At 46.6% G+C, this 27538-nt stretch overlaps 1 protein-coding gene, 2 long non-coding RNA genes and 1 pseudogene across 4 annotated transcripts in view; 2 read left to right on the top strand and 2 right to left on the bottom strand.

The window, feature by feature from the left end:
• Nucleotides 1-949: 949 nt before the first annotated feature.
• On the bottom strand, nucleotides 950-8998 carry LOC140499716 (uncharacterized). The gene is made up of 2 exons (XR_011965519.1): nucleotides 7730-8998; nucleotides 950-2595 (listed from the first exon to the last, which is right to left on the bottom strand). It is a non-coding gene; the product is annotated as an uncharacterized lncRNA (long non-coding RNA).
• Nucleotides 3232-3554, top strand: LOC140499715 (small ribosomal subunit protein eS26-like; annotated as a pseudogene).
• A 3492-nt stretch (nucleotides 8999-12490) lies between the features above and the next one.
• The window catches only part of MKNK2 (MAPK interacting serine/threonine kinase 2), a 30063-nt gene continuing 15015 nt past the window's right edge, over nucleotides 12491-27538 (bottom strand). For both annotated transcript variants that reach the window (XM_072601491.1, XM_072601492.1), the window contains 9 exons: nucleotides 27424-27503; nucleotides 26972-27045; nucleotides 24854-24958; nucleotides 24541-24596; nucleotides 23142-23237; nucleotides 18367-18561; nucleotides 17555-17719; nucleotides 13561-13604; nucleotides 12491-12991 (listed from right to left, as the gene is read on the bottom strand). In XM_072601491.1, the coding sequence (XP_072457592.1) occupies nucleotides 12733-12991; nucleotides 13561-13604; nucleotides 17555-17719; nucleotides 18367-18561; nucleotides 23142-23237; nucleotides 24541-24596; nucleotides 24854-24958; nucleotides 26972-27045; nucleotides 27424-27503 (1074 nt within the window). In that variant the 3' untranslated portion in view covers nucleotides 12491-12732. The remainder of the gene's footprint in view (nucleotides 12992-13560; nucleotides 13605-17554; nucleotides 17720-18366; nucleotides 18562-23141; nucleotides 23238-24540; nucleotides 24597-24853; nucleotides 24959-26971; nucleotides 27046-27423; nucleotides 27504-27538) is intronic.
• Nucleotides 21902-24257, top strand: LOC140499714 (uncharacterized). The gene is made up of 3 exons (XR_011965518.1): nucleotides 21902-22073; nucleotides 22815-22910; nucleotides 23548-24257. It is a non-coding gene; the product is annotated as an uncharacterized lncRNA (long non-coding RNA).

The raw sequence follows: 27538 nt of genomic DNA, 5'->3' as shown, positions 1-27538 counted from the left end.
GGCAGGGCAAGATGAGATGGCTTGCTCTTGCTCACACAGTTGTAGCAAATGTCAGAGCTGGAATTTGAACTCAAGCCTACTGACAAGAGGTAAGCTCAAGGAAGGACCCCATGGTCAAGCCTGTGTTCTCAAATAAGGTAGGTAGGTGGTGGAGCACTGGACCTGGAGCTGATTGGGCTTGTGTTCAAATCCTACCTCAGCTGGGTGATGAAGGGCAAATCACTTTCCCTCCCTCAGCCTCAGTTTTTTCATCTGTAAAATGGGAGTGATCATAAGCCCAACTTTACAGAGCTGTTGTGAGGACCAAACGAGAAGATATACGTAAAATGCTTCATAAAAGTAAGCTACTCTTATTACATCTATGCACAGAATACAGGTAATAAGCAAAGTCAACTAGAGATCCTAAAGGTAGGAAGTGAATTAGACATCCTAGGTATCGCTGACCTGGGACCCAGAACTGGAAGATGGCTCTGGAATGGGTTCCTCCAGGGGTGAACTAGAACTAGAACCGGCTTTAACCTCTTCTGAGAGTCCATCATTAAATTTTCACTATGAGACTGTTCAGTGCTTTATACCTTAGAAATTGGCAGTCCCTACAAAGCAGGGCTTAAATTACTGATTTGTTGATTGTCTAGGCTTAAGAAAGTATTACTAATGCAGATTAAACTTTAAAGTATGTCCATACATTTTTGTCTTCCCAGAGATCAGTTGTTAAACATTTACTATATTTTTATTTACTTCATTAAATATTTCCCAGTTACATTTTAAAAAAATTGTAACATTCATTTTTTAAAATTTTGAGTTTTAAATTCTCTCCCTCCTTCTTACCCCCTCCTTTACCCCTTGAGAAGGCAAGCAATGTATCAATTATACATGAGAAGTTATGCAAAATATATTTCCATATTTGCCATGTTGCAAAAGAAAACATCAAAAAAAACTCCAAGAAAAATAAAGTTTAAAAATGATGCTTTATTCTACACTCAGAGTTCCTCAGTCCTCTCTCTGGAGGTCAAGAGCATTTTTCATCATGGGTCCTTTGGAATAGTCTTGGATCAGAGTGGCTAAGTCTTTCACAGTTGGTCATTGTTACAATGTTGCTGTTACTATGTACAATGTTCTCCTGGTTCTGCTCACTTCACTTAGCATGTAAGTCTTCCTCGGTTTTTCTGAAACCATCCTGCTTGTTATTTCTTATAGCACAATGGTATTCTATCACAATCGTGTTCCACAGCATGTTCAGCCATTCCCCCAACTGATAAGCATCCTCTCAATTTTTAATTCTTTGCTGCCGCAAAAAGAACTGCTATAAATATTTTGGTACAAATAAGTCCTTTTGTCTTTTTTTTTTTTTTATCTCTTTGGGATACAGACCTAGTAGTGGTATTGCTGGATCACAGTTTTATAGCCCTTTGGGTATAATTCCAAACTGTTCTCCAAAGCGATTGGACCAGTTTACAACTCTACCAACAGTAAATCTATTCCCTATTTTTCCACATCCCATCTAGCATTTGTAATTTTCCTTTTCTGTCATATTCGTCACTCTGATGGGTGTAAGGTAGTAACTCACAGTTGTTTTAATTTGCATTTCTCTAATCAATAGTGACTTAGAGCATTTTTATGGGATTATTGAAAATTTTCTTTTAGATAGATTTCTCCTTTATATTCTTCGACCGATTATCAATTAGGAAATGACTCTTCTTTTTGTAAATTTGACTCAGTTATATATTGAGAAATGGGGCCTTTATGAAACTTGCTCTAAAATTTTCCCCTCCCCAGTTTTCTGCTTTCCTTCTAATTTTTGTCTACATTAACTTTGTCTAAAGCTTTTTAATTTCATTTAATTGATATTATTCATTTTGTTTCCTGTGATCTTCTCTGTCTTTTGTTTGATCATGAACAATTTCCTTATTCATAGATCTGACAGTTAAATGTTTCCATGTTCCCCTAATTTATTTGTGATATCACCCTTTATGTCTAAATCATGTATTCATTTTGATCTTAGTTCGGTATAGTTTAGGCAGCTAGGTGATGCAGCGGAGAGAGTACTGAGCCTAGAGTCAGAAAGACCTGAGTTCAAACTTGGCCTCAGACGCTTACTAGCTGTGTGACTCCGGGCACATCACTTAACCCTGTTTGTCTCAGTTTCCTTATATGTCAAATGAGCTGGAAAAGGAAATGGCAATCTTTACCTAGAAAACCTCAAATAGTGACACAAAGAGTCAGACATGACTGAACAACAAAATTAGTCTATGGTTAAGATGCTGGTTCATGCCTAGTTTCTGCCAATCTTCATTCCAGTTTTCCTAGGAATTTTTGTTTGTTAAATATTTACTAGCACATCCCTGTGTTGCTTTATAAACATTGCTTGAGTCTGGCAGGTATGCAGTAGAAGGCTCAGAGACTATTAATAATAACAACAAACGACTATAACCATAAGAGACATAGTACTTTTAGGTTTGCAAAGTGTTCAGCATCCATGGTCTCATCCCACAACACCCAAGGTCTGCTCAAATACTCAGATGGTTCTATGTTCTCATGGACGTGATGCGGCCCATCCAGGAAGGTCCATTGTAAGAGGCTTGTGTCCATTTCTTCCTGTAAGTTTATCACAGGGATTCCATTCAACGTGTAAAGGTTTTAACATACTGAGAATACCAAGAGATCACATAAGCTAGTCATCCCTTGCTCTTGCCACACGACCAGCCCATCTTTTTTTTTTTTTTGCTTATACATTTCTTTGATATCATCTTTTACTCCTCCCTCATAAAGTAATGTATCACATCCTGCCAACGTCCTCCAGTGTTCTCCATTGTCCTTCTGCCTGTTTTCAGTTTTTCTTCTTCAGCGTTCTATGGCTTAGTCATACAACAATGCCAGAAGGGTATTGGTATTTAGATAGATAGATAGATAAGATAGATAGATAGATAGATAGATAGATAGATAGATAGATAGATAGATAGATAGATAGATAGATAGATAGACAGGTAGACAGACATAGGTATAGATATGTGTGTATGTATATAAACATACACACATACATGCCTTTGTTTTGGAAAGAAGTAATTAGAATAACTTTGCAATTTTCCAAAGTTAGCCAGCTTGCTGTCTTCCTGTTCACTTCTGGGTTCAACTCATTGTACGTTGGGAGTGTTTGTCCAGATAGAATGCTTGGTATGTGGTAAGTACCTAATAAATGCTTGTTGACCCTTTTTTCAGTTCCTGGCTTCCAAGATGACCAAGAAGAGGAAGACCAATTGATTCATCTACTAGGGCCATGGCCACATGCAGCCCATCCGAGACACCAACTGTGCACGTTGTGTGTCCAAGGACAAGGCCATCAAGAAGTTCATCATCCACAACCTCGTGGAAGCTGTGGTCATCAGGGATATCTCCAAGGTTAGCATTTTTTACTTCTATGTGCTGCCAAAACTGTGTGAGTTGCTCAGTTCATAGCAAGGTAGTGAGGAATCAATCCCATGAGTCATGAAAGGATCACACACACCCCCTTCAGATCTGCAGTTACTGCCTCCAGACCCCCTCCAAAGCCCATGTAAAGAGCTATCTGCCAATCAACGTTCCTGAATTGATCAGAGGAAAATAAAATTTTTGGTCTACCAAAAAACAAACCAAGAAACCCTGCAATAAGTACTTGTTGACTGATTGACTGATGGTCATCCTGATGGACAAACTCTATAACCCATCCATTCAACTGCACATCTCAATCTGTATAATAGGTATTCCTTAATTCCCTTGGTTAGTCGTAAGTAGATAGTTAGACCAAACTCCTCGGAGTCATTATGAATCTCAAATAGGAGATTCTGCCTTCCTTTCTAAGGATATTCTTAAACAGAATAGGTAAAAGAACATATATTGCTCTGTATACTAAGAAAATATAACTATGCAAGGAAATTCAAGATGCAGGGGTGGAAAGCTTGATGAAGAATATGAGTGAAGATAAACAAAAGTGATATTGACACAGGTATATAACACAGACCACTTGCAAAGAAAGGAAATATACGCGAAGTCGGTGGGAAAAGATCACAAATCTGGCACAGAAACATGATGTATTAATAATAGGGGACTTCCACTATTCAAATAATTGACTGCAGAATTCCCCCTCTGCCAAAAGAAGAGTGTCTAATAAGGTCTAGATTTACCTTTGTGACAATGTCATCATTCAAACAGTGGAATCCTTAATGACGGGAATTTCTATTCTAGAGTTGATTCTCACAAACTAGGAGGGACGGAAATGGGGGAGATCCTGAGAAGTAGACAGATCCGTGTTAGCACTTACCATAGAGAACTAGAGGGAAGATGGTCCGGCATTCACCTTTGATTTGGAGAGAGCAGATTTTGGAGGATTCCAGAAAAGAAAAGGTGGGATCCCATGAGCTATGGCTTTAGCTTTAGCGTTAGCCATGAGCTAAAATTCTCCAGGGGAAGTCAACCCAAGGATAAGAAGTTGGCAAGAATGAAATTCCAGTGACATAAAGAATAATTGCAATGAGGAGAAAAAGCGAGAGCTGCCTCAATAGACTGATTAGCTTTAAAGATGCAGAGAGAAGATAGGAGCAATGAACGAGCAGCGAGTGACAGTGGGCCAACACAAAGCAACAACTGATGTTCACACAAGGTTTTTAAGGTTTGCAAAGCTCTTCACACACATTACCTAAGTTGTTCCTCCTTATAACCCTGGATGATAAATAAATGCTATTATTCTCCCAAAAACATCGCATGATCTAATGCCCTCTGCATCAGGAGTGCTCAAACTCAGACTCAGCTGAGGCAGAAGAGGAAAGATTTTGGTGACAAAAAGCAGTGGTTTAAAACAAAAGTTAGGAGAAGGCATACAATGAAGAAACACAAGGACTGCTAGAGGAGGATGGGATCATGATCGTGCACAAGGGAGAGCAGAAGAGGCATTTAGTTCTCATTCCACTTCTCCATCTTGTATTTACCTTTGAGTTGGAGAGAGAACAAAACAGAAATGGGTAGTGGAGAGGGGATATCCAAGGTGAGTAGAGGAACTGTAGGAGAGAACCTCACTGCCCTGGCTGAAGCCAGCTCACCAGGCCAACTGAATTGCATCCCAGGATGTTGAACTCATTGGCAGATGCATGGTCAGTGACTTCTAAAAGATACGGAGAATAAAGTGCTAAAAGAATAATGAGGGAATTTTTTTTTTTTAAAGATGAGATGAGGCTATAAATTAAAAGCCAGTGAGCTTGACTTCAACTCCTGGGAAAATTCCAGACTGTATTATTAAAAGGGTGGTTAGTGAACCTGTAGAAAAGGCTATAATAATCATAGAATCAACATAATTCCAACAAGGACAAGTCATACCAGATGAACCTCATTTCCTTTTGTTTTGATGGAGTTACTAGACTGGTAGGTCAGGAGAATATTATAGGCGTTAATTTACTTAGGTTTTAGAAAAGCAGTTTACAAAAGTTCTCATGCTTTGCTTGAATGAGAGAGGTGAGCTATGAAACCACACAGGGAATTTCAAAATCATTTGTCAACAGTTGGGTGAAATAAGTGATCAAGGGTTCAATGTCAGCTTGGAATGAGGTCTCTAGTGGAATGTCCCTAGGATTGTAGGATCATAAGGCTGGAGCAGGAAGGGACCCTAGAGCTTCTTTCACCAACCTCCTCATTGTGCAGACCAGAAAAGTGAGAACCAAGGAAAGGAAAATGACTTGCCTAAGGTCATATAGGTGCCAAATAGCAGAGTGGGGATTTGAACACAGGTCCCCTGTCTCTAAATCCAGCATTCTTTCTGCTCTACATTTATATATATATTATATATAATATATATATACATATAATATGTGTATGTGTATTTATATATACGTGTGGGTATGTGTATACATGTATATATATACACATATATATGTATGTGTATGTATATATAGACATACACATAAATACACAGAAAGACTATCTGTACATATATACACATGTACATACACAAAATACATATAGAGAGAGAGAGAGAGAGAAAATACACATGTTTAGAGCAGAGGTGGGGAGGCTGCTGCCTCAAGGCCACATGTAGCCTCTTAGGTCCTTTGGTGCAGCCTTTTGACCAGTCCAAGTTTCACAGAACAAATCCTTTTATTGAGGGGATTTGTTCTGTGAAGGTTGAATTCAGTCAAAGGGCTACACTTGAGTAGCTGTTTTTCTGAAAATGATTTGGGGGGTTTAATGGGCATAAAAGACTAATATGAACCAACCATGTCTTATGGCGGTCAAAAACACTGATCTAATACCAGGTTCTGCTCAAAGGGGAATGAGAAGCAGTGTTGCATAGTGAATAAAGACCATGCATAGTGAATAAAGACCCAGAATCAGAGTCTGGATAACTTGGGTTTAAATCCCAATACATTGGGCTAGGTGACCCTGGACCAGTCACTTAACATCTTAATTTCCCAGGCAACTCCAAGACTCCATCGTAGAGTAGCTGTTGGCCTGAACTGAGAGAGCAGGGTATCTTATCTACTCCCTTCACCAGTGCAATCATACTTCTGAAGCAGGAAGAGCATGATATCCAGGTCTAGGAAGGTGACAGTCCCATGCCTATGTCTCCTCCATCCTCAAAACCCCCCACTTGATTGGTTCATTCCCACTAGCTGCCATCCCACATCTCTCCTCTCTTTTGTGGCTAAACTCTTTGAGGAATCTGTCTGTAAGAGATGCTTCCTCTTTCTTTCCTCTCATTCTCTTCTTGATACCTTGCAGTCTGGCTTCTGACCTCTTCATTCATCTGAGACTGCTTTCTTCAAAGAACCTACCAGGCAAATATGAAGGTCTAGACCACAGGAACTGAGAAAGAGACATTACCATTGTGGTGAGCAAAGGTCGTCTGCAGGAGGAGAGACTTGAAGGGTCCCTTAAAACATCAGCCCAGAGGTTAAAGGGTAGGAGCTATAGGAGGGACAAGATTGAGAAGGCCTGTGTTATAATCCACAGAAGTGAGAGGAGAAAAGAGAGGAATGGGGCATGAAAGTGCAGGAAGAAAAGGGAAGAAAGAGATAGAAAGGGAGCTGTGGTGGATTATTAAAAAGAGAGGCAGAGAGAAGTAGGAAAGAGAAAGAGAAGTAGGGAAGAGAAAGGGAGAGTGAAAAGAGCCAGGTGAAGATGGAAGGAAGAATGGGAGGAAGGAGAGGAAAAAAGAAAAATTCCCAGGGCTTAGAACAGTGCCTGGCACATAGCAGGCATTTCATATGTGTGGACTGTTATCCCCAAAGCTGAATGCAAGGTTATTCTCTTCCCCTTCAGTCTTTTTCTATACGATCTGAATCCCCCTACTTTCTATAGACATGTCTATATGTTGTACTCCTTGCCTCCCACACCCCTACCAGTAGAAGAGGCTGCCATAGGAGCAGGGAGTGTTATATTTTATTTTTATATCTCAGTGCCTTGAAATTAGTAGATAGTGGTTAGTAATGGTGGGGAGGGGGAGAATGGTCTTAGAAGGAACATGATTATTTTACAAATGGGTTAAGAGATCCTAGGAATTCCCTCCCTTAACCTTTCTCCTCTCCACCTCCAACAGACACGTTGGTCGTTGTCCTTCCTTCTGGAAGAGGACAAAGTGAAACCACTACGGTTGGGATCAAGGTATAGTGTGTTTGACAGTGGCTGATCAGACCAATATGAGCTTAGAAGCTCTACCACAAACAGTCCATATGGACATTTGGAGTGGAGATGTCTTTAAATTTCTCACCTCTCACATTCCTTTGAGCTACCGCAATTCTGCATCTTCTTTGATGCAGGCACCCCATGATGGGCGTTCCTCTGCCAGGGTCTCCCACATCTCATGATCGACTCCAAGGTTCTTCAGAGAGGCCTTGAGAACACAGCCATACACACAAGCAGAACTAGTCTTGCTCTCTCCTCAAACTGCAGAGCCTCCTGCAACATCCTGATAAGCGTCCACACCCTCTTCACCTGAGTCGGTCTGGTTAGGTGGAATCTGCCTGACTCATCCACGTCTAGAACAAAATCAAAATGGCAGAACCACTCACAGTCAGATGGCCAGTTAAGAGGAGTCTTTACAGATGGCACTGCCTTTATGTCCCCTCCTTTGAGCTGGAGAGAGAATACACACGAACCAAAGGGCACAATAAGCAGCACCAGTTTTTTATTCAGTTGTGTTTTTTTTCTCCATTTGGGGTCTTCTGGGCAAAGATATTGATTTGCCATTTCCTTCTCCAGGTCCTTTTACAGATGAGGAAACTGAGGCAAACATCGTTAAATGATTTGCCCAAAGTCACACAGCTGGTAAGTGTCCAAAATTAGATTTGAACTCTGGTCTTCCTAACCCCAGGTTTAGCATTTTATCCATTGCACCACCTAGCTGCCCCAAGAGTTGTTTAAACTAAAGGAAAGTTCCCCCCACTTCAACTCAATATATAGCTATGAGGATTCTACAGGCCCACATAAAATAATTCTTTTCCATGCTAAAGTAAACATCTTATTTTTAAAGTTGTCTACAACTAGCCTTGTAGGCAGTACAAAAGCAGTTTCCTCTGATGTCTTATAAGGGGTGGGGAAAGGCAAAGCATCTGGTTTCTTCTACTGCTACCCAGGACCATTCATTTTTATACTTAGCCTTTACAGAGCAAATTTGGAATGTGGGTAAACTCAAGTACTTGGATTTGCTCAGTTTACCCCAAAATAGAGGCTAGCTCCAGTCACGAGAAATGTTAAGGTGCCTTGTTTTCCCTGCTTGCTCAAGGTTTGGGTCTCCCTCTAGTTCTTATCTCTAGATAATCTCCCTCTAGATTTGGTTCACTATCCTGCCCCCTCTAGATCACCTTGGGTCCTGTATCTTCCAGTGTTAACCTTCCTAGCTTTCTCCCCTACTCACATTCAGCTCATCCAGACTGTGCATGCGCTACCTGCCTGTGTTAGCCCTGAAACCCTGTAAGGCTGGGGAGCTACCACCCTCTCTCCAGGCACTTAGCTACTTCTCCTCATATCACTGTCACTCCTCATGTACCTGCTGCCCCCTCCCAGTTCAGTCCACCCCCCCACACCTCCCCACACACCCCGCTCCATGAGGGCAAAAGTCAACGTGATGCTCAGCCGTCTCCCAACTAACACCCAAGAAGTGCGGTCCCAACAGCCCTGGCCCAGCGCCCCATGGGGAAGACCACAGTTTTCTACAATCGATAGGTTGCAATGCTTTTATTAAATTCTTACAAAACAGAATACAAAATTCTGGCATTTGATAGTTGTTATAAAGGAAAACTCTTGAGCTGTATCAGCTTACCTGGTACCCCATAGTTAAAGTGCTTTTTTCCCTCCTTTTCTGTTGGGTGGGTATATGTTTTGTTTTGTTTTGTTTTTTAGCAGTTTCTAAGCTGACGTACCCCTTTCTCATGGGGGCCAGTCTTGGATACCAGCAGTGCAGTGTGTGACATCGTTCTGGCCACTTTGGAGAAGGGCCTACCCCATGCTGGGATGGGGACAGGGGGGTGCATCTCTTTTTGAGCCTTGAGTCAGGTTCACAGTAACATATCTAACCAGTTCCAAGTTGAATTAAGTGGCTGAAGAGGGGAGGGGGGAAGAGTTGGGCAGGGAGGGGAAAGTGAACCTAAATTTAAAAAACAAAAATAAAAGTCAGTCATCAGTATCAGCTAAGTTCTGATTAGTAGGGGGAAATAGCAATTTGAGTCTCCAAGGCTTTGTTGTTTAGTTGGGTTTTTTTGTTGGGGGGGGGGAGTTAAAAGAAAAAAAATCCCAGAAAACTCCCAGCTGGAAAGAACCATTGATTTTCCATTTACACCCCCATCCTACTCAAGAAACTTCAGAGACTGAAGACAGTGTCTTTGGAAGTGAGTCAGAAGTCTGACCTGTGAAGGGGGCCAGAGTAAGGGGCAGGAGATAGGAAGGCGGTCTCTCCATCTCCCTCCTTTGTCATGCCCCACCCCACAACACTCAGTAGGTCAGTAGGGGAGGAAACTTTAATCCTCCAGGCCCTGCCCTGGCCTGCCAGGTATGTCCAAAGAAGATTTGGGGAGGATCAGAGGTCAAGGCATATGGAGGTGGGGGAACGGTAGGAGGAGGGAGTTGCTTTTAAAAAAAAAAAAAAACAAAAAACTTCTGCCCCCTCCTCCAGGTGTGACCAGGATTCCAGGTGTGGTGTGGGGATAACCTGACCCCTACTTACACCATTCAAGTATTCTTAATATAAGACAAATACCCGTTGGATGGGGGTGGGGGGGCAGGACGAAATCTACAAGTAAGAATAAAAACAAATTGCTCCAAAAATCCCTATAAAAACACAATGTACAATCAAAAGATCTTGGACTCTGAAGAAGCAAGAGTATCGTTTCCCCAGAATCCCCTGCTTCCACCTGCGGCTGTCTGAGCTGCTTCCCAACTTCTCCAGTGGAGATGGGGCAAGACTCACACAGGGTGACCCAGACCATTCAAGGGAATTCCTGCCAAGGGCTGGAAGGAGGGGTTCGGTAGCCAAGAAATGAGGACTGAGGGAACAGGAAAAATGCTATTGGGTGAGGCTTCGGGGAACTGACTCTAAAGAAAACCTGAGGACTTCTCTCTAAACATGGCCCATCATCTTCACCTCCCTGACTGGGAAAGAAAAAAGTATATACACACACACACACACACACACACACACACACATATATATATATGTACATATATGTGTGTGTGTGTATATGTGTGTATATATATATATATATATATATGCATACATAAGAATGAACTGGTATTGCATAGTTTATCGCTGCCCAGAATCCAAAGGATGTCTATCCATAGATAGCCTTCCCCTGGCTTCTGGGAGAGTTTCTCTCAACAAGGGATGGCATTGGAGAGGATACGAACCTAAAGGAGACACTGAGTCTCTCTACAGGAATTCCTGGTTGGAGAGTTTCGTTGGATCTGCTGAGCCCTAGGATCCAAGCCACCCAAAGTCCAAGCAGGAAACTAGAAGCCTTTTATTCCTGAATGTTGGCAAATGAAAGGCTCCCCTGGGGATCTGAGTTTTGTTTAAACTTCAGGCTTCAGTGTGGGGTGGGGAAAGATGAGAGACATCTTCCCAGTCTATCCCCTTGACTGAAATTGCCCATTCTGGGCTTAACTCCAAAATTAGGGGAAGGCAGTGGGCATGTCACTGTCCCATCCAACTGGAGCCCTGAAAATGGGCACATGAGTAGCCTGTTTCAGCCTATGAAGGTGAATAAAGCTTCCCCCCTTGTTCCTGTCCCATCCCCACTCTCTGCTGTCCTACCAAAGGTTGGCACAAATTTGACCAGGGCATGGGGGGTAGGGATAGGGCTGCCCCACCCAGGTACCATAACAGCACCCCCACCACCACAGGAGTTGCCAACAACAACCCCAAGGAACACGGGGAATCCTGCTCTCCTGCCTCCTCCCTGCCTGGGACATGGAAGTCACCTGTATTTGAAAGGCCAGACCAGAGCCCAGGATTCCAGCACCTTCCTTCAGTGTCTTGTCTCCATCACCAGCAGTCAGTACACTTGCCTCCCCCAGGGAGGCCAATATATAACAGGGCCCCAGGGGAAAAGAAAAGGGAATTTGCTGAAGACCCAGATTGTCTGCCCCAGGAGATGAGGGGTACAGGAAGAGGAGTTTTGCCTGTCTCAGATGAGTAAGGGAGAAAGCCAGCCACTACCCTGCTCTTAGACTATATTCTGGCCAGTCAGTGATGGGATGGGATGGGGGAGAGAGCTAGAGGGAAAGAGGGGAAGAAAGAGGAGAGGGGAAGAGGAGAGCCTCATAGGAGTGGCCCAGCTTGGGTGTGGGCTCTACCTCCGCTTCAGGGCTCCATCCTCCTGAATCCTACTGCTCCAAGGTCAATGTGTCCAGGTGAGCTAAACTTGTCCTCCAAGCAAGACTCTAAAAGGATAGCTTGGGGGCGGGGGAGGAACAGGAGAGGAGAGGAAGGCTATTTTATCTGGAGTGGGTTAACATTTCACCTGCAACTTGGGCATGGATCACACTCCTTTCTCAACACTGTACACAGGCCAGGCAGGGAAAGACTTCCTTAGAATACTGAGAATTTCTCATGGGGCTGGATGAATGCAAGATGGATTTTACATATTATATATATATACATATGTATGAAGAGCATATGTATATACATATATAGAAAATACGCATATATGCAGTGAGAGGGGGAGTGAGGAGAGGAACACATTCCTCCCTTCTCCCCCTACCACACATGTGCATTTTCCTGCCCCGGGTGCCCATCACCTGCTCTGGAAGACTGAATAGCGCCTTGAGTTAGGAAAACAGGCCTTCCCCCTGAGCTGGTTCTTTACAGTCAATCGGGAAGGGGAGCAAGGGAAAGGTGAGGGCTGGGGGACAGAGAACCACACCTTTTCACACAACTGACTGACAGTCTTTCACAGTATGGGGTGAGCTGAGCTTACAGCGCATCCTTTGGCGTAGGAAAGGAGGGATTCCTCAGCAAAAAAAAGACCCACAAACGTCAGTGTGCTCCACGCCCTTGAAGCGCGCCTGGGGTGTGTGCCGCATTCTTGCTTTGTTGGTAAATACCATTTAAAAAATGTTTATAAAAAAAAAAAACTACTCCCAAGGTCAGCTGAACTCCCTGGAAACCAGCCAGAGGAGGGAGTGAACGCCCGGCTGGCAATAGCTTAAAAAAACCAAACCCGAACCCACCGAACCTCAACGGGATGAACGCGCAGGAGGGCGGCCTGGTTGGGGCCATTACATGTGGTCGCTGACCAGGACCAAGGGGCTGACCAGGTGCTGGGGGGCTGGGGGAGCCTTGGACAGGCTGGCCTTCTGCCGCCGCTGGGCCAGCTTTGACTTGGACGGTGGCGACAGCTGCATGGAACATGAGGTAGCTTTGATGACGATTGGTCGGTTTTCTTCCTCCTCCTCGTCTTCTTCGCGCTGGGCCAGCTGGCGGTTCACGGCTATTGCCTCTGCCGCGAAAGAGGTGAGTTCTTTGGCACTGCTGTTTCTAGGGGATGAAAAGGCAGTGAAAAAAAGAGTAAAGGCCAATTCAACAATTCCTACTGCCTCCCATGACCACTGCTAGAATTATGGGATTTTACTTGGGGAGATAAGGATGCAACTCTGAAAGTAATGATGGCAGGGAATACTTCCACCTACATTTTCTTAAAACCCAGATAACCTATCAAAAAAGGAGCTGGGACCAGGAGTACAGATGTGAAGTCAAAAACAAGGTGAAAGTCACAATTCTATGCCAGTACACTCAAGACCATTACTTCAGGGCACTGACCACTGGGCTAAACTGGACAATAGGATTATTTAAATTGCTGCCTCAGAAGGCTCAAAGCCTCCAATTTCGAAATGAGCTCCTCAGTTCTAACCAGGACAAAGCCTTTTTATGATTGTCACTGGACAAGCTGGCATCTTCCATCCTCAAACCTCTGGGGAGGACAGATCTTCAAAGTTAAGTCCAACTAAGAATTGTTTCCTTCCTTTGCCAGATCTAGAACCGTAAGACACCCTCTCCAGAGAGCAAGATGGAAAGATGCGGGGTGGAGGGGTAGGGGGTTGTCTCACCTCTGCAGGATTATTGGAGTGGGAAAGGTGTTATCCGGAGCACACTGCAATGAGAACACAGGACCTTCATTAGTCATGGGCCAGGTTGGTGGCAAGCTTAGGGGCTCGGTCACTGCTGAGACTGAAGGTCTTGCTTTAACAGGTTACGGGGTGGTTCTGCATCTTCAGCCTTGAGAAGGCAGCTGTGACCTGATGCCCTCCTTGGCTCTGTAGCCCAAAGACCCAGAGATCCTTCAGTGCCAAGCTAGGGGAGGGGTATTTTCCTTAAAAGGTAAGGAGAATCCCTTGGAGCTTCAACGAGAAGAATGTCATCTCCAAATTTATACCAGAGAACAAGTTCTAATCCTGACCCTGTTGTTTCGTAGTTGTTACCTTGGACAGATCCCTTCCCTTCACTCTCTCTCATTTTCCTCATCTGCAGAGTTAGGATAAGAGAAGCGAATAAAATGAGAGCTACAAAGCACTCTGAATCACAAAGGAATGTGCGTATAAAGGTTATGATTATGACCTTGGCCGCTATAACATCTGTGACCTTGGGCCAGTGCCTCGACTCCCCTGGGTGTCAGTCCCTTCTCACCCAGAAGGTGAGAGAAAGTGGAAACCCTGGGACTTCACCACCCACCTTCCAAGGGCACTCTGGCAATCCAACAAGAAAACGCATGAACAGCAATTTAGAAAGAAGCTAAGTTATCGTGCAAACATAAAGGATTAACGTCACCAGACATTTTCCCTAATGGCAGCACTTTTTAACATTTCTAGAGTCAGGTATGTTTTAGATTCACAAAATTTTAGACACGGGAGGGATCTTAAGAGATTGTCTAGTTCAATCTCTTCATTAAAGAACAGATAATGAAACTGAGGCACAGAGACTAAGCAACCTGTCCAAAGTCACAAGGAATAAAACCCATCTGTTCCTAGACTTAAATTAAAATTACAGGCTCAGGATTTACATGACAGATGAAGGCACTGAGGTACAAAGGGGTCAAGCAATGAGGCCCAGGTCAAACAGAGAAGTTAGACTCTACCAGATTCCAACAGACAAGGAGATCGGAAGAATGGGGACTAGAAGTAAGTTTCTCATGGTACAATGAGGTCCAAAAAACCAACTAAAATTTTAATAAGGATGTGTAATGGAGTGAAGATAATTTCGTTTCAAGGAAGTCTCAGTGTTGGTTGGATCTGCCCCCCAATTTGGGTGGGGGTGATATGTAATAGATTTTCCAACATAAACCTTCATTTTTTTTTTCTTTTTTTAAAGATCTCTTTTTAGGATGACAGCTGCCATTTTGACCAATAATTATAAAGCCCAGCTTTAACCCTTACATAACTCTGTGGATTTAGGTAAATCAGCTGAGCCTCTGTTTCCTTCTTTGTAAAATTATTCCTAAGGTACCTTCTGGCTTGATGTGTAGTGGATACACTTTAATTCAGGAAGACCTAAATTTGAATACTGAATATGACCCCAGGGGACATCACTTAATCACTCTGGGCCTCAGTTTCCTCCTACAGAAAAATGAGAGGGGTGGATATGATGACCACCCATGAAACTTCCAGCTCTAAATCTCTGATCGAACAGATTATTCTCACCATTCAGAACTTTTGAAACTTTGGGGCCTTCTCATCTATTGTGATCTCACCTATCTGATCTGTCCTTCAACAAATAGTTTTTAAAAAAGAAATACAAGCCTCTTGCACCACCATTCTAGACCAACCTGGTACTTCATCATCATGGAAACCCACAGTTTGAGTGAGGTTGCTAGCCAGGCCATCCCATCTCCCTTTTTCCTTTCCACATTGTGCTCAGACCCCAAGGTCCAGCCCAAGTCCAAGGGCCTCCAACAGACTTTCCCTGATCACCTCAGCCAATCTTCACCACTCCCTGGTTTCCCAACCCCATGAACTCCTCCAGAGCTCTCTACGCACCCCACTCCTTCAGCCCTGAGCAAACATGATCTAGGATCATTAGTTTTTTTCCTGTGCTTATATGTGTTATCTCTCCCAAACAGACCCTTATCTGTAGGGACTAAGCCTTCTCTTTCCCCATGGTCCCTGGCACAGAATTGGAGATATAGCAGGTGCTAAACATGCTGAGTAGGATGGAGGAGAACTATTGCTAGCCAAGTGTGTGGGCCTATTGTTCAGAGGCAGCCTAGGACAGTGGGCCTCTCTGGCCTCTGGAAGTTGGGAGACCTTCTTTGCTGTCTCTGTCTCCCTCCATCTGGATGAATTTCTTTACTTCAAAGACATTACTGTTAACTGTTTCTCTCCTCTGACATCTCCAACTACTCAGTATGGTGAAGTAGGCTGAATATTGGCCTTAATAAACAGGCCTTGGCCTGGACCCAAATCCTAACTCTGATACTTAATTAGCTGTGTGATCCTGGGCAAGTCATTTGACCTTTCTGAAAATCTATTTCTTCATCTGTAAAATGGGGGAACTGGATTAGCCGTAGGATCTAAACAGGCCCTAGCGGCAAAAAGTCAAAAAACCTAAATGGGAAAACATGATAATCTTTATGTCTATACAATTGGTTTCTTTCATAATCCTACATATTTTATGTATTTAAGAACGTTATTCTGAGAAGGGGTCTATAAGATTTCCCAGATTACCAAAAGGGTCCAGGACACAAAAAAGGTTAAGAACCCCAAGACCTGCTGAGTACCCAGTACTTGATACATGGTCTGACTGTCTGTCATATCCCTACACACTACTTTTGGGGCTGCCTTTGTTCCAGCATCCAGAGGACAGTGACTTGGGGAGCAAAGGGCAATGGGGTTGTGGAGGGGGGCAGAAAACACCAAGAGGCAGATCTAAGCTTAACAAATTCCTAAAGAACTGTAGCTACCCCAAAGTGGAAGGTAGACCTTGGGCAGCCTCCTCTCATGAAAGGTCATTAGGCAAGGTCTGGAGGATTACTCATTACAGATGACATTCCTGACCAGGTATGGGACAGAATAGATATCCTGAGGTCCCCTCCCACTCAGATGCTTACTTACATCTGTGAAAACCCTTCCAAGAAGTCTTCCCCCAACTCCACCCAAACTCCCAGCTGATGGTGACTTCCAGCCCATCTTCCTGGGGTACTTTGTGTGCCTTTCAGTCTTAAAGATCTAACTACAACAGGCAATAATCTGCTTCATGGCACCATTATCTCTCCGCCTCCTGTAACTCCAGTAGAGGCCAAATTCAAGTCTGCCAGCTAGCATTTATTAACCGCTTCCTCTTTACCAGGTACCGTACTAAGTTTGGGGCAAACAAAGAAAGACAGAACAAGAGTCCCTAACTCCCAAGAAGCTCACAGTCCAAAGGGAGAGACAAAGTGCCAACAACTCCATACACATTCCACGATAATGGACACTCTGGTAGAACCTCCCCTCCACCTCTAAGCCAATCACCATCTGTTGAATGAAACAGAGCAATGGCCATCTACCAAGGCTCCAGCCAAGTTACTTCAATGGGCCTCAGTTTCCTAATCTGTAAAATAAGAGGGATATCACCTGACCTTTTAAAAAGTCCCTTCTCCTCTAAAGTTTAAGAGCTGGCACAGATCGTGGGAAAAACACCAGGCTTGGCGTCAGGAGGCACATGTGGAAGTCTCATCCTGACTTCTCAATAGCTTTATAATCACAGAATGAGTCTCAATTTTCCTCATCTGTAAAATGGGGACACTTCATGGGGCTACTGTAAGCTTTAGAAGACTGTAAAAACATAAGGAGTTATGGTTACCCATGACTAAGTCAGACTAGTTTATGGTTCCCAATTATTCTGATTTTCCCAAGTTTTATGATCAGTCACAACCTTTCGTTTCAGGGGCTCTGTTCCTTCATTTTTTCTAACATTCTGTAACGCCTCGAGTAAAACGCAGGGTTAAGCACCCCTTCCCCCCTGCCCTTGTCTGTTTTAGGATTCCCCCTCCTTGCCCAAGTTCAAACATGTCATCCTCTGAAACTGGAGAAGCAGACTTGGCTACTCCTCAGCCCCGGCGGCACTTACCCCCTGCACCCAGGGGTGCTGCAGGACCTGGGCCGCACTCAGCCGCTTCTTGGCATCCCGGACGAGCAGCTTGGAGATGAGGTCTTTGGCTCCAAAGGAGATGTGGGCCCAGTCCTTGTCGGGGAACTCATACTTCCCTGCCTGGATGCTCTCAAAAAGCATGTTCTGGGGGGAGGGCCAGAGGAAAGAGACCCAAGATAAGGTTACTTGAGGAATTAATTACCCAGTAACTGTAAGAAGCCTGTTCCCTGGCTCACACCCCCACTGAGGGGTCTGGATGCCCACATGTGTCACTGGGGATAGTGGAGGGAGCTGGGGAAGAGAAGACTTTGGAGAACATGATCCCTGTCGCTGTTGCCCTCTGAGTGTGTACATAACTAAGTGTGTGTCTCCCTCTCTGTCTCAGATGCCCGTTGTGGTGGGATGTGTCCTGTAGTTGAACAAGCCTGGGATTCCAATCCCAGCTCAGGAGCCGTGTGTGACTGCCTGGCTCTCTGGGTCCCAGGTCTTTCTTTGAGATGAGGATGGCACACAGGACCCTTCTAGTATCAGCATTTTATGAAACAGCCTTTACAGGGCCAAGAGATCAGATTTCTGCTTGGTCCCAGAGGACAAAACTTAGGAAATGTGGGTGGGATGGGAAGGGGAAGAAAGGAAAGGTCACAGAGAGTCAATTCTGGATCCCCTTTGTGTGAATTTCTTAACAGATCAAAATCCAAGCTGATCAGAGGGAGAATCTAAGGGTAAGCAGTTCAGAAACCCAGCAAACACTAAAGACATGCCAGGGGTCATTGCCATACCAAGGCCCTCACCTGGCAGGTGTGACAAGCTTCACCCCGGTCCCAGCCGCAGTCACTGCCACAGTGGCCCACAAATGGGGGGTAGCCACTGAGCAGGATGTAGAGGATGACCCCAAGGCTCCAGAGGTCACATCGTTTGTCGTAGATGGTGGCCTCCTCGTTGAAAGCTTCCACTACCTCGGGGGCCATGTACTCTGCAGAGCCACACTGGGAGGGAGATGGAAAGGAGCAGGGTTAGAACTGGCTGCTGGGAGAGTGGCAAACACTGAATGCAGATTTGTGCAGTGCAGGGCACAGGGACGGGAGAGGGGCTCAGAACTTAGCACCAGAGGGGCTGTAGTGGTAACTAGGTTCAGTCCCTTCATTCTAGACTCTCCTGAGGGCAGAGGTAGGGCTTATTCAGGCTGACACCAAAGACAGGGAGCAAAAGTGGGGTTTGAACCCTGCCGGATGTGTTAACTTTGGGTTCCCTAGACCACCTCCACAGAGCTCTAGTCCTAGATGAGTCCGCATTCTAGCTGATAGAAAGGACAAATGGAGAAAGAGGGGCCCCTGATTTCAGACCAGGGGTGCCAAGGTCCCAGCGCCTAGCACAGGCTGTGTGTCAGGAGGGCATCAGGAGCTATGGGGCAGTCAGGGAGGAGTTCTCTGAGGAGATGATAGAAAAGAGGCACAAAGGCAGGACAGATTGCATGAGTATCCAGAAGACAATTAACTTATCTGGCTACACTGGACAGTCAAGTCCAGACTGAGCAAAGCCTTGAATGCCAAGCCAAGCAGTTTTGGGGTGAGAAGGCCGAGGGTTCCCTTAGAAAGAGTACTGGTGTGGAAGCAAGAGGATCTGGGTGACAGTTCTCCTGGGTGACTGTTGGGCATATCAGTTTTCCTCTCAGGACCTCAGTTTCCTCATCTGGGAAGACCTTGGAAATAATCTTTGCTCTAAGCTAAATTTTATGAGCACAGTTACGAAAACAGCAGCTGGCATGTACACAATACTTTGTCTACACAACAAGTTTATGCACATTATCTTTTTTTTGTTATGATAATAACCCTAAGAGGGAGAGTGTGCTGTTGTTATCCCCATGTTATAGATGAGGAAACTAAGGCAGAGGTGAAGTGGCTTGCACAGCTACTAAGTGTCTGAGGCATGGCTTGAAACCAGGTCTCTCAACTCAGAGAATGCTGATTGACTCACTGACTGATTGAGTCTCAGTTCTTCAATCTATGAAATGAGGATAACACCGGTAACCATCTCAGAGGATGGCCGAGAGTTTCAAAGGAGGTAACCACATTAAAACACTGGAGCAAAGCCTCAGTTTTCTACCTCTGTCAAACAGGCTTCTAAGGTTCCTTCCAACTCTCCATTCCACAAGCTTAGGTCTCACACATCCACTTTCATCTGAGCCCCACCCACTCCAGCCCCACCTGGCCAGGTCTGCCCAGTCCATCTAGAGTCAGGACTCTTGCCTGGGGGTATCAGCCTCCCTTCCAAGATGGAAGAAGAGGCTTTGGTTCCCCAGGGGTGTGGCTGTAGATCCATATCTCTGTCTCTCCAAGGAGAAGCAGATTCCCCATGCCGCCCACATTTGCCTGACTCAATTCCACACATTTGTGACTCCCTTAGTGATGGTGTCCCATAACACCCTGTATTAGGCCCCAGGTCCTCCTATGGGGCCAGACTGACACCAGAAGCAGGAGGCCTAGACTTGGGAGTCTGAGGACCTGGAGTCAAATCTCACTTCAACCCCTTATTACCACCTGGCCTTTGGGGACGCCCCTTCACCGCCCCTTCACCACCTGGGACAACAGCAGTACAGGTACTATGTGCCAGGGGCCACCTCAAGTACTGTGGATCCAAAGAAAGGCAAAAGCCCTGTCCTGGGGTGCTCCCCTCTAACCATGGGGTGCTCCAACCTCCCCTTTAACGCTTCTCAAGACCATTCCCAGACTAGTGCTCTGGGATCACAGGAGCTGGAAGGGATGTCAGAGAGGGAGTCCTAGCCCGGCCTCCTTTTTCTCCAGCTCTTTCTTCCTTGCCCCACCAGGCTCACAAACTGGCCAGGGCATCAAGAGTCTGGAAGCTGGCACATGCCTTTTGCCTTGCCCTTACCATGCTGCAGGAGAACTGGGACAGCAGCAAGGCAGGGGTAAGTGGGGAAAGAAAAAGTCAGTCCTTACAACTTTTCTAAGGCCCAGCAACCTCTAGATGAAGCCAACTCAGTCCCACTAACAGGGACAGGGCAAGGACACAGACACAGACACCCTTCCAACAGGTCCTGCTAGGTGGCATGGTAGATAGAGGGCTGGCCCTGAAGTCAGGAGGATCTGAGTTCAAATTTGACCTCAGATACTTACTAGCCAGGTGACCCTGGACAAGTCACTTAGCTCAATTGCCTCAAAAACAAAACTAACAGGTGCAGACTGTTAGCATGCCATTCACAGACATCTTTCCCGGCGGGGGTGGGGGGGCTTAAAGACATGGGTCCTGCACCACAAGGATCAGCGACTAGGGAGTCAGGAGATTAAATTAGATAACATCTGCAAATTGCTTTGCCCACCTTAAAACACTATGTGCGGATGGTGATTGCCCTGCTTTTCACATGCTAACATCACCATTTATCATCCCTGCGAGGCTGGTTGGCTTTGTCATATAACCCTCTGGGGTTTAAGAGTCTGCACTCAAATCATCCTGGCCATTTTCTCTGGCAGCCCCCATTCTTTGCTCATCTCAGCCTCCTCGCTTCCTTCAAGGCCCAGCTACAACCCCCGCTTTTACAAGAAGTCTTTTCAGACCCCTCTTCCTTCTAGGGCCCTCCCTCTGTAGGGCCTGTAGCTTTCGCATGTACATCGACTGGGAGCTCTGTGAGGGCAGGGACAATCTTCTGCTTTCTTTGTACCCCCAGCACTCTGCAGGATGTCTGGCACAGACTAGGGGCTTAATCAATGTTTACTGAAGGAATTATTCTAGATAGCACTGAATCAGAGGCAGAGCCGGAAGGGACCAGGAGGCCATCAAATCTAACTGTCCACCCCCTCATTTTATAAAGAAACTGACAACCAGAAAAGAGTGACATGCTGGACAGCTCACAGCCAAGGAGGATCTGACCTTTAAGGTCCCTTCCCCTGGCAGCCAGCGGGTACAGAAAGGGTTAAGGAACAGAGCCAGAGCTAGCCAGCCACTGGGACTTTCCAGCCTCCCCAGAGCTGAGGGGGGAGGGGAAGAGGGAGGCCCTCTGTGTATGAGAGACAGGAAGCTTGGTGGGGAGAAGGGGGCTGGGCAGCTCTCCCCTACTTCTACACCCAGACGCCCCTGCTCTTCGAGACAAAGCCTAACTTTGTTCTGCAGAGGGGAAGGTTGTCTGAGATGCCAGACCCAGCAGCATGGGGGGAATCTCACCTTCCCCACCCAGCAAGGCTGGGTTGCATCAGCTCCTTCCCCGCCCACACTGGGCTACCGGCCAAGGATTCTGCCTCAGGGAGGGGCAGAAAGGGCCAAGCAGGAGGGGCTTGATGCAGGAAGGTTAGCCTGGCCCATGAAAACCCTGTCAGAATAAGGCTGACCCCTTCCCAAGAAAGGACCTCAGCCAGAGGTCACCTTCCTCTTGGAATCGTCCCGTGGCCTCAATTTTTCTACCTGAGAATTAGCACCAGAAGGAGCACAGAACACATCTTTTGGGAAACCATGTGCCTGCCTTGCCCTGAGTGGGATGCACAGACTGGTAAGGCCAGGGAGCTCTCTGTGAGCTACTCTCCTGCATTTGTGGTTCTAGGGGAAGAGGTTAGGTCAGAGGCTTACTGGCGTTGAGGGACAGAGCAGCGAAAACCTCAAACTCCAGCCTTAACCAAAGGGTGGGGTGGCATGGGACTATCCAGTGGGCAGGGATTTCATGGGACGAAAGGGCTAGGAGATATACAGAGCCAACCAAAGTCTTCGTCCTCCCTCTGAAGCCCCGCCCCAAACACACATATATGCACCCGGGGGTGCCCCAGTGCCTCAAAGCCCCTCCTCTCTGCTTTCTCCCAAGCCTCGCCTGACCCATTTCTGGGTGCCCTGAGCATCGGGCCCCACCCTCCCACCCAATCAGATCCACTGTTGCTAAGGCAAGTCCTAAGCTCTCTCCCTTCGGCTCCTCCCATGCTGCTGGGCTCCACTCCAGGCCAACCAGGAATGGGGGTGTTATGTAACTCTGGGGCCCATGGGGGCAGGGCGAGTTACAGCCCCAGAGAGAAGAGGAGGTGAGGGCAGCGCTCAGCCCAGCATCCCACCGGAATGGCTGGGGAGGAGCCAGCTCCCAGGGGAGTCCAGGCCAAAGCATCCCCAGTGAATCCTGGACTCATTCCCTGAAAACTCAGTGGTCATTGCTCCCAGGCAGACAGTCACACAGCCATTCAGGTTAGAGCTCTAAGGACCCCAATCACATGGTACTGGCCTACTCACTTTAAATCTGCATCATCCCCAGCTCCCTCTCTCTCCTGGACTCTCTAGAATCACACTGCAGGCTGCCAGGAAAATGGAGGGAAACACAGGCAGAGCAGAGGATTTCCTAACCCCTCAGGTAGGCACTTGCCTCTCAGTCTTACCACCAAATGGGACCAGTTGACCTACAGGCTAACACAGGGCATTCCTTGAAGACAGGCCCAGGGCCAACAGGCAATCAACTCTCACCCCCCCCTTCGGGGTGGTCTCATCAGGGCAAGTATCACACACCTGCCAAGCCCAGTGGAAAACACCCGAGGTCACCTGCCTCCACTGCCCCCATGCAGGGTCAGTGGTGAGCAAGACTTACCGGTGTGAGCAGCTCTGGGGTGGAGATGGGAGAGCAGTCACCATTGAGCTTAATGCCACTGCCAAGGTCAAAGTCACAGATCTTGACTGGAGAAACCTGGCAGGAGGAGTGGGAAGTGGGAGACAGGCAGGTATGTGAAGTAACAGAACCCCAGCCCTCAGTGAATACCTTCCCCTTCTAACACACTCGTCAGACCTTCAGAGATTTTCCCCACATCCACCTTTTGGGATGGGCCATGCAAGTCTGGTCATTCCTATGTTACAAGTGGGGAAACTGAGGCTCAGAGAGGTCAAAGGATTTACCCAAGGTTACCCAGTTAGTGAGTGTCAGAGGTGGAACCTGACCACAGATCTCCTGACCAAGTCTGTCATATCTTCCTACTAAATCACTGCCCTCCCCATCCCAGACCCTGTTGGATCATAGTTCGCTGGTCTCTGACAACATCCTCATGAGAGAAGCCAGGCCCAGGGAGCCAAGGAGTAGAGGAGGTGGTGCCCGCCTGCAGCAGCAGCTGGACATCCCTCTGGCCTCACCTGGGCAGCCCCACAAAGGCTCAACTCCCCAAGCAAAGTGGAGGTGGGACTCTGAGGTCACAGGCAGCCTTGCTACACAGCCCGGACACAATGAAAGGAAACTCTCTCTGCCTCAATCTCCTTTCCATGAGCACCCCAACCAGGTCCAGAATCCCTTGGCATCAGAGAGCAGTTTTATACAGTGTCCTCAGAAGGCTCTGACAGAAGGCATCACACCCCCTCATTTTACAGATGAAGAAACCAAGACCTGATGGAAAGTAGCACCCTAGCACTCACTCTATGAGCCAGCTATAGGAGCAGAACATTAGAATGGGAAGGGCACCGAATGGGGATTCCTAGCACCTAGGTTCAAGTCTCCTCATTGCTCTGAGCTCTAGCTTTCATCTCTGTAAAATAAGGGTGTTGGACCACATCAGCGACTCTTACACAATGATCCACAGAATCCCCTCCCCCAAAAAAGGGTTCATCATGAGATTCTGGGGCAGGGGGGTGTCTGTGAAATTGTATTTTTAAATACCTTTATTTTCCATGTCTTTTTAAAATTTATTTTTAATATATAAGTACATTTCACCATCACTTGTAATCCTTTTGTCTATTTGTGCATTAAAAAAAGGGATTCTGGGAAGGAATCCATTCTGAGGCCTCTTCAGGCCTGCTGCCAAAGGGTTCCCTGACCCAAAGCATGCCCTTGGACCAGGGGATCGATAAGGGACTTCCCAGCTCTGAAAGTCTGTGCCTCTAAGTCAGCGGCAGAGCTGGGGACTTGGCTCTCTGGACTTACCTCAATTAGCCCTTGCTCTAGAGTCTGCACCCCAAGGGGCCCAGTGCTCCCCTCCCCCCAGGTCCTCTCAGGGGCCTCTCCTCACCTGGTCAGGATTCTCACAGAGGATGTTTTCAGGTTTAAGATCCCTGTGTGCAATCCCTGGGGAGAGCCAGACAGCAGAGGCAACGTCAAGAGGGTGGGGGAGGGCATTGGAGAAATACCTTAAGGAGTCAGGGGTGGGAGGGCGGGGCCAAGTTTTCTCAGAAGGCCCCCTTGAATTAGGGGGTGGGGGTGGGGATCAGGTGTCAGCAGGAGGCCAAGAGCCATCTAGCAGGTGCAGGGAGTGGGCCCGGGCTTCTAGCCCAATCCTGCGCTTCTCTCCCAAGCCCACCCCCTTGTACCCCAACATTGCCCACCTTTATTGTGCAAGAAGTCAAGAGCGCTGGCAATGTCCTGGACCACCATGCTGGCCTCAAGCTCGTTGAAATGACGTCGTTGATGGATATGAGAGAGAATGGAGCCTGCCGGGGTGGGGGTGGGGGCACAGGCGAAGAGAGGGGTAAGGCACAGGTCATGGGGGATGGCCAGCCTCTTCCCCCACCCCACACAGAACCCTGGAAAGGGATGACACCATCGAGGCCACCTTTAGACAGCTTTGTTGGTTCGTATGCTATTGGCTTTCCTCACAACCCCCCAAAGGGGCAGACAATGCAAGTGTGATCATCTCTGTTTTCAGAGAAGAGAACCACGGATCGGAGCGCTATGTGGCACAGGAGTTACCCAGCTAACAAGGGTCTCAGGATTCAAAAACAGGTCCCCTCTGACAGAGTCTAGGGCTCTTTCCACAAAACACACTGTGTCTCAGGATGCTACCAAGGAAAGTGACCAAGCCTGACTCCTGCATCTTCTGGCTCTAGGGGAATTGGCATTACCTCTACAGAGACCATGCCTCATGTTCACCAGACTTTACAATTCACCGCTGCCCACCCACATCATTATGGAGAGGAGGGAGTATTCTTGCCCTCCCTCTTCTACAAGAAGGAAAAGCTGAAGGGTAGAGGGGTGGTGACTTGTCCGGGGTCACAGAGTCCCTCAGCAGCTCTGAGACTCAAATCCAGGGGTCTAATGCCAACTACAGACATCCTTCTCTCGAACCTGGCTTGCCTGTCACTAGCATACACCAGGAAGAAAGGCCAAAGAGGTCAGTTTAGGTTTGACCTCAGCAAGAACTTCCCAACCAGAGAATTCTGTGAGTGGAACCAGTTGCTCCAACAGGTAGCAGGTCCTTCCCCTCCCCGGAAGTCTCCAAGCAAAGGCCGTGTAACCACCCTTGGGTATACTGAAAAAGGGATTTTCAGGGAATCCAGGACTAGACTACTTGGTCTATTTTCTTCAAGACTCAGCTTAAGTGCACCCCCCACCCCCCCAATACACACACACATATACACACTCCTCAGGAAGTTTTTCCTGGTCCATCTTATATCTATCAATCATTTCCATGTCATCTCTCCCATTAGAATATAAGCTCCCTGAGGCCAAAGATGGATTTTACCTTCATTTTTTTTTTGGTATCCCTGTCATATACTCCTATGCCTGGCATACAGAAAAAAACTTACTAGATGCCCATTAAAGACCCTTCCAAATCAAAGATCCTACACCTCTGAATCTCAGACACTCTCAAAAAAAAAACCAACAAACCCCACAATCTGCAACTTTTATGGGTCTATCACATGGGAATTTCTCTACACCCTGCCTGAACTAACTCGCTTTTCCAGCCTGTCCCACCTCTTAGAAGACCGACTGCCTGCTGGGGCAAAGCCACTTTGCTCAGTCTGACAATTCCCTAAGATGCCAAGAGGGAGCTGCTACCTGTATCGTTATGGGGCATTCCTCATTCAGGAGTTCCTCAGGCCAGGAGTGTCAAACTCAAATAGGAATAGGGGCCATTAAGTATATAAGGATCCCTGTGGGCCACATGGAGTTTCATCATCTCTATTTTATTGTATTTCTATTTATTAGTTAACTATTTCCAAATGGTATTTTACCCCGGTTTGGGCCTCATTCCGGAGTATTGGGGGCTGAATGTTTGACACTCCTGCTCTAGAACAGCTGTTCTCAATATGGGAGACACTTTCAGAGGAGCCACCAAAGTTAAAATGATTTTCAGAATAATTCTAAGATATAAACCACAGAAACGAAAGCCCTTGGGGGGGAGTCCTTGATTATCTTCAAGAGGGCAAAGGGCCCCTGAGACCAAAAAGTCCCAGACTAATGTGATCCCAGGTCCAGTCCCAATCTTTCTGAAAATCTCTTCTTCTGAGTACTGAGTCTGACATGGAAGGGAGTCCTCTTAAGAATCCTCTCCTCTTAAAGACTTCATGGATTTTAATCATCTCTTTTTTTAACCTAAGTCTTTCATGTCAGGAGTTGGGGGGGAAGTGAGAAGAGGGAGGAACTGGGCGCTAAGGGGGAGGTTCAAGGGGAGAGCCCAGGATATGCACCCACAGCCTCAAATGGAATCCTCCCATACTTACCACCCCGCATCTTTTCAAATACCAAGTAGAATCTGTCTTCTTCTTCAAAGAACTCTATCAGTTCAAGGACATTTCTGGGAGGGAAAGAGGAAAGGGGTGGGGGAAAGGAGAAGGTGCTTTAGTTGTCAGTCCCCCCCTATTCTGGCCTCTTATGGGCAGCCCTTGGCTCTAAAGGAGGATCTGAATTCCCTCCCACTTTAGAAGGGGCTGTGAGGTAGAGGCTAGCCTCACCGTGTTGGGGATGGGAACAGAGGAGGAAGAAAGAGTGGACTTTAGCAGAAATGCTCTGTCCATTAAAATGATCCCCCCATCAGAGAATTGACGGCCTTTCTTGACAGGTAAGCTTAGAAATACAGTAGGGACATGAGAGAGGACTGTAGGAGGAGTCAAGAGCTGAGACTCCCCAGGCAGAGATGGAGATCAGGGTATGGGGAGAAGGAAGGACTCCTTACCGATGTCCCTGGCACTGGTACAGCATCTCTACTTCCCGAAACACTCGACTCCGTATGTGGCCCAGGCGCTTCTCAATGATCTGAAAAAGAGCAAAGCTGGTGGCGTCACCAAAAC

The sequence above is a fragment of the Notamacropus eugenii genome, chromosome 4, assembly GCF_028372415.1.
Source record: "Notamacropus eugenii isolate mMacEug1 chromosome 4, mMacEug1.pri_v2, whole genome shotgun sequence".
Taxonomy (NCBI): domain Eukaryota; kingdom Metazoa; phylum Chordata; class Mammalia; order Diprotodontia; family Macropodidae; genus Notamacropus; species Notamacropus eugenii.
This window is presented reverse-complemented; position numbering and strand designations above follow the sequence as displayed.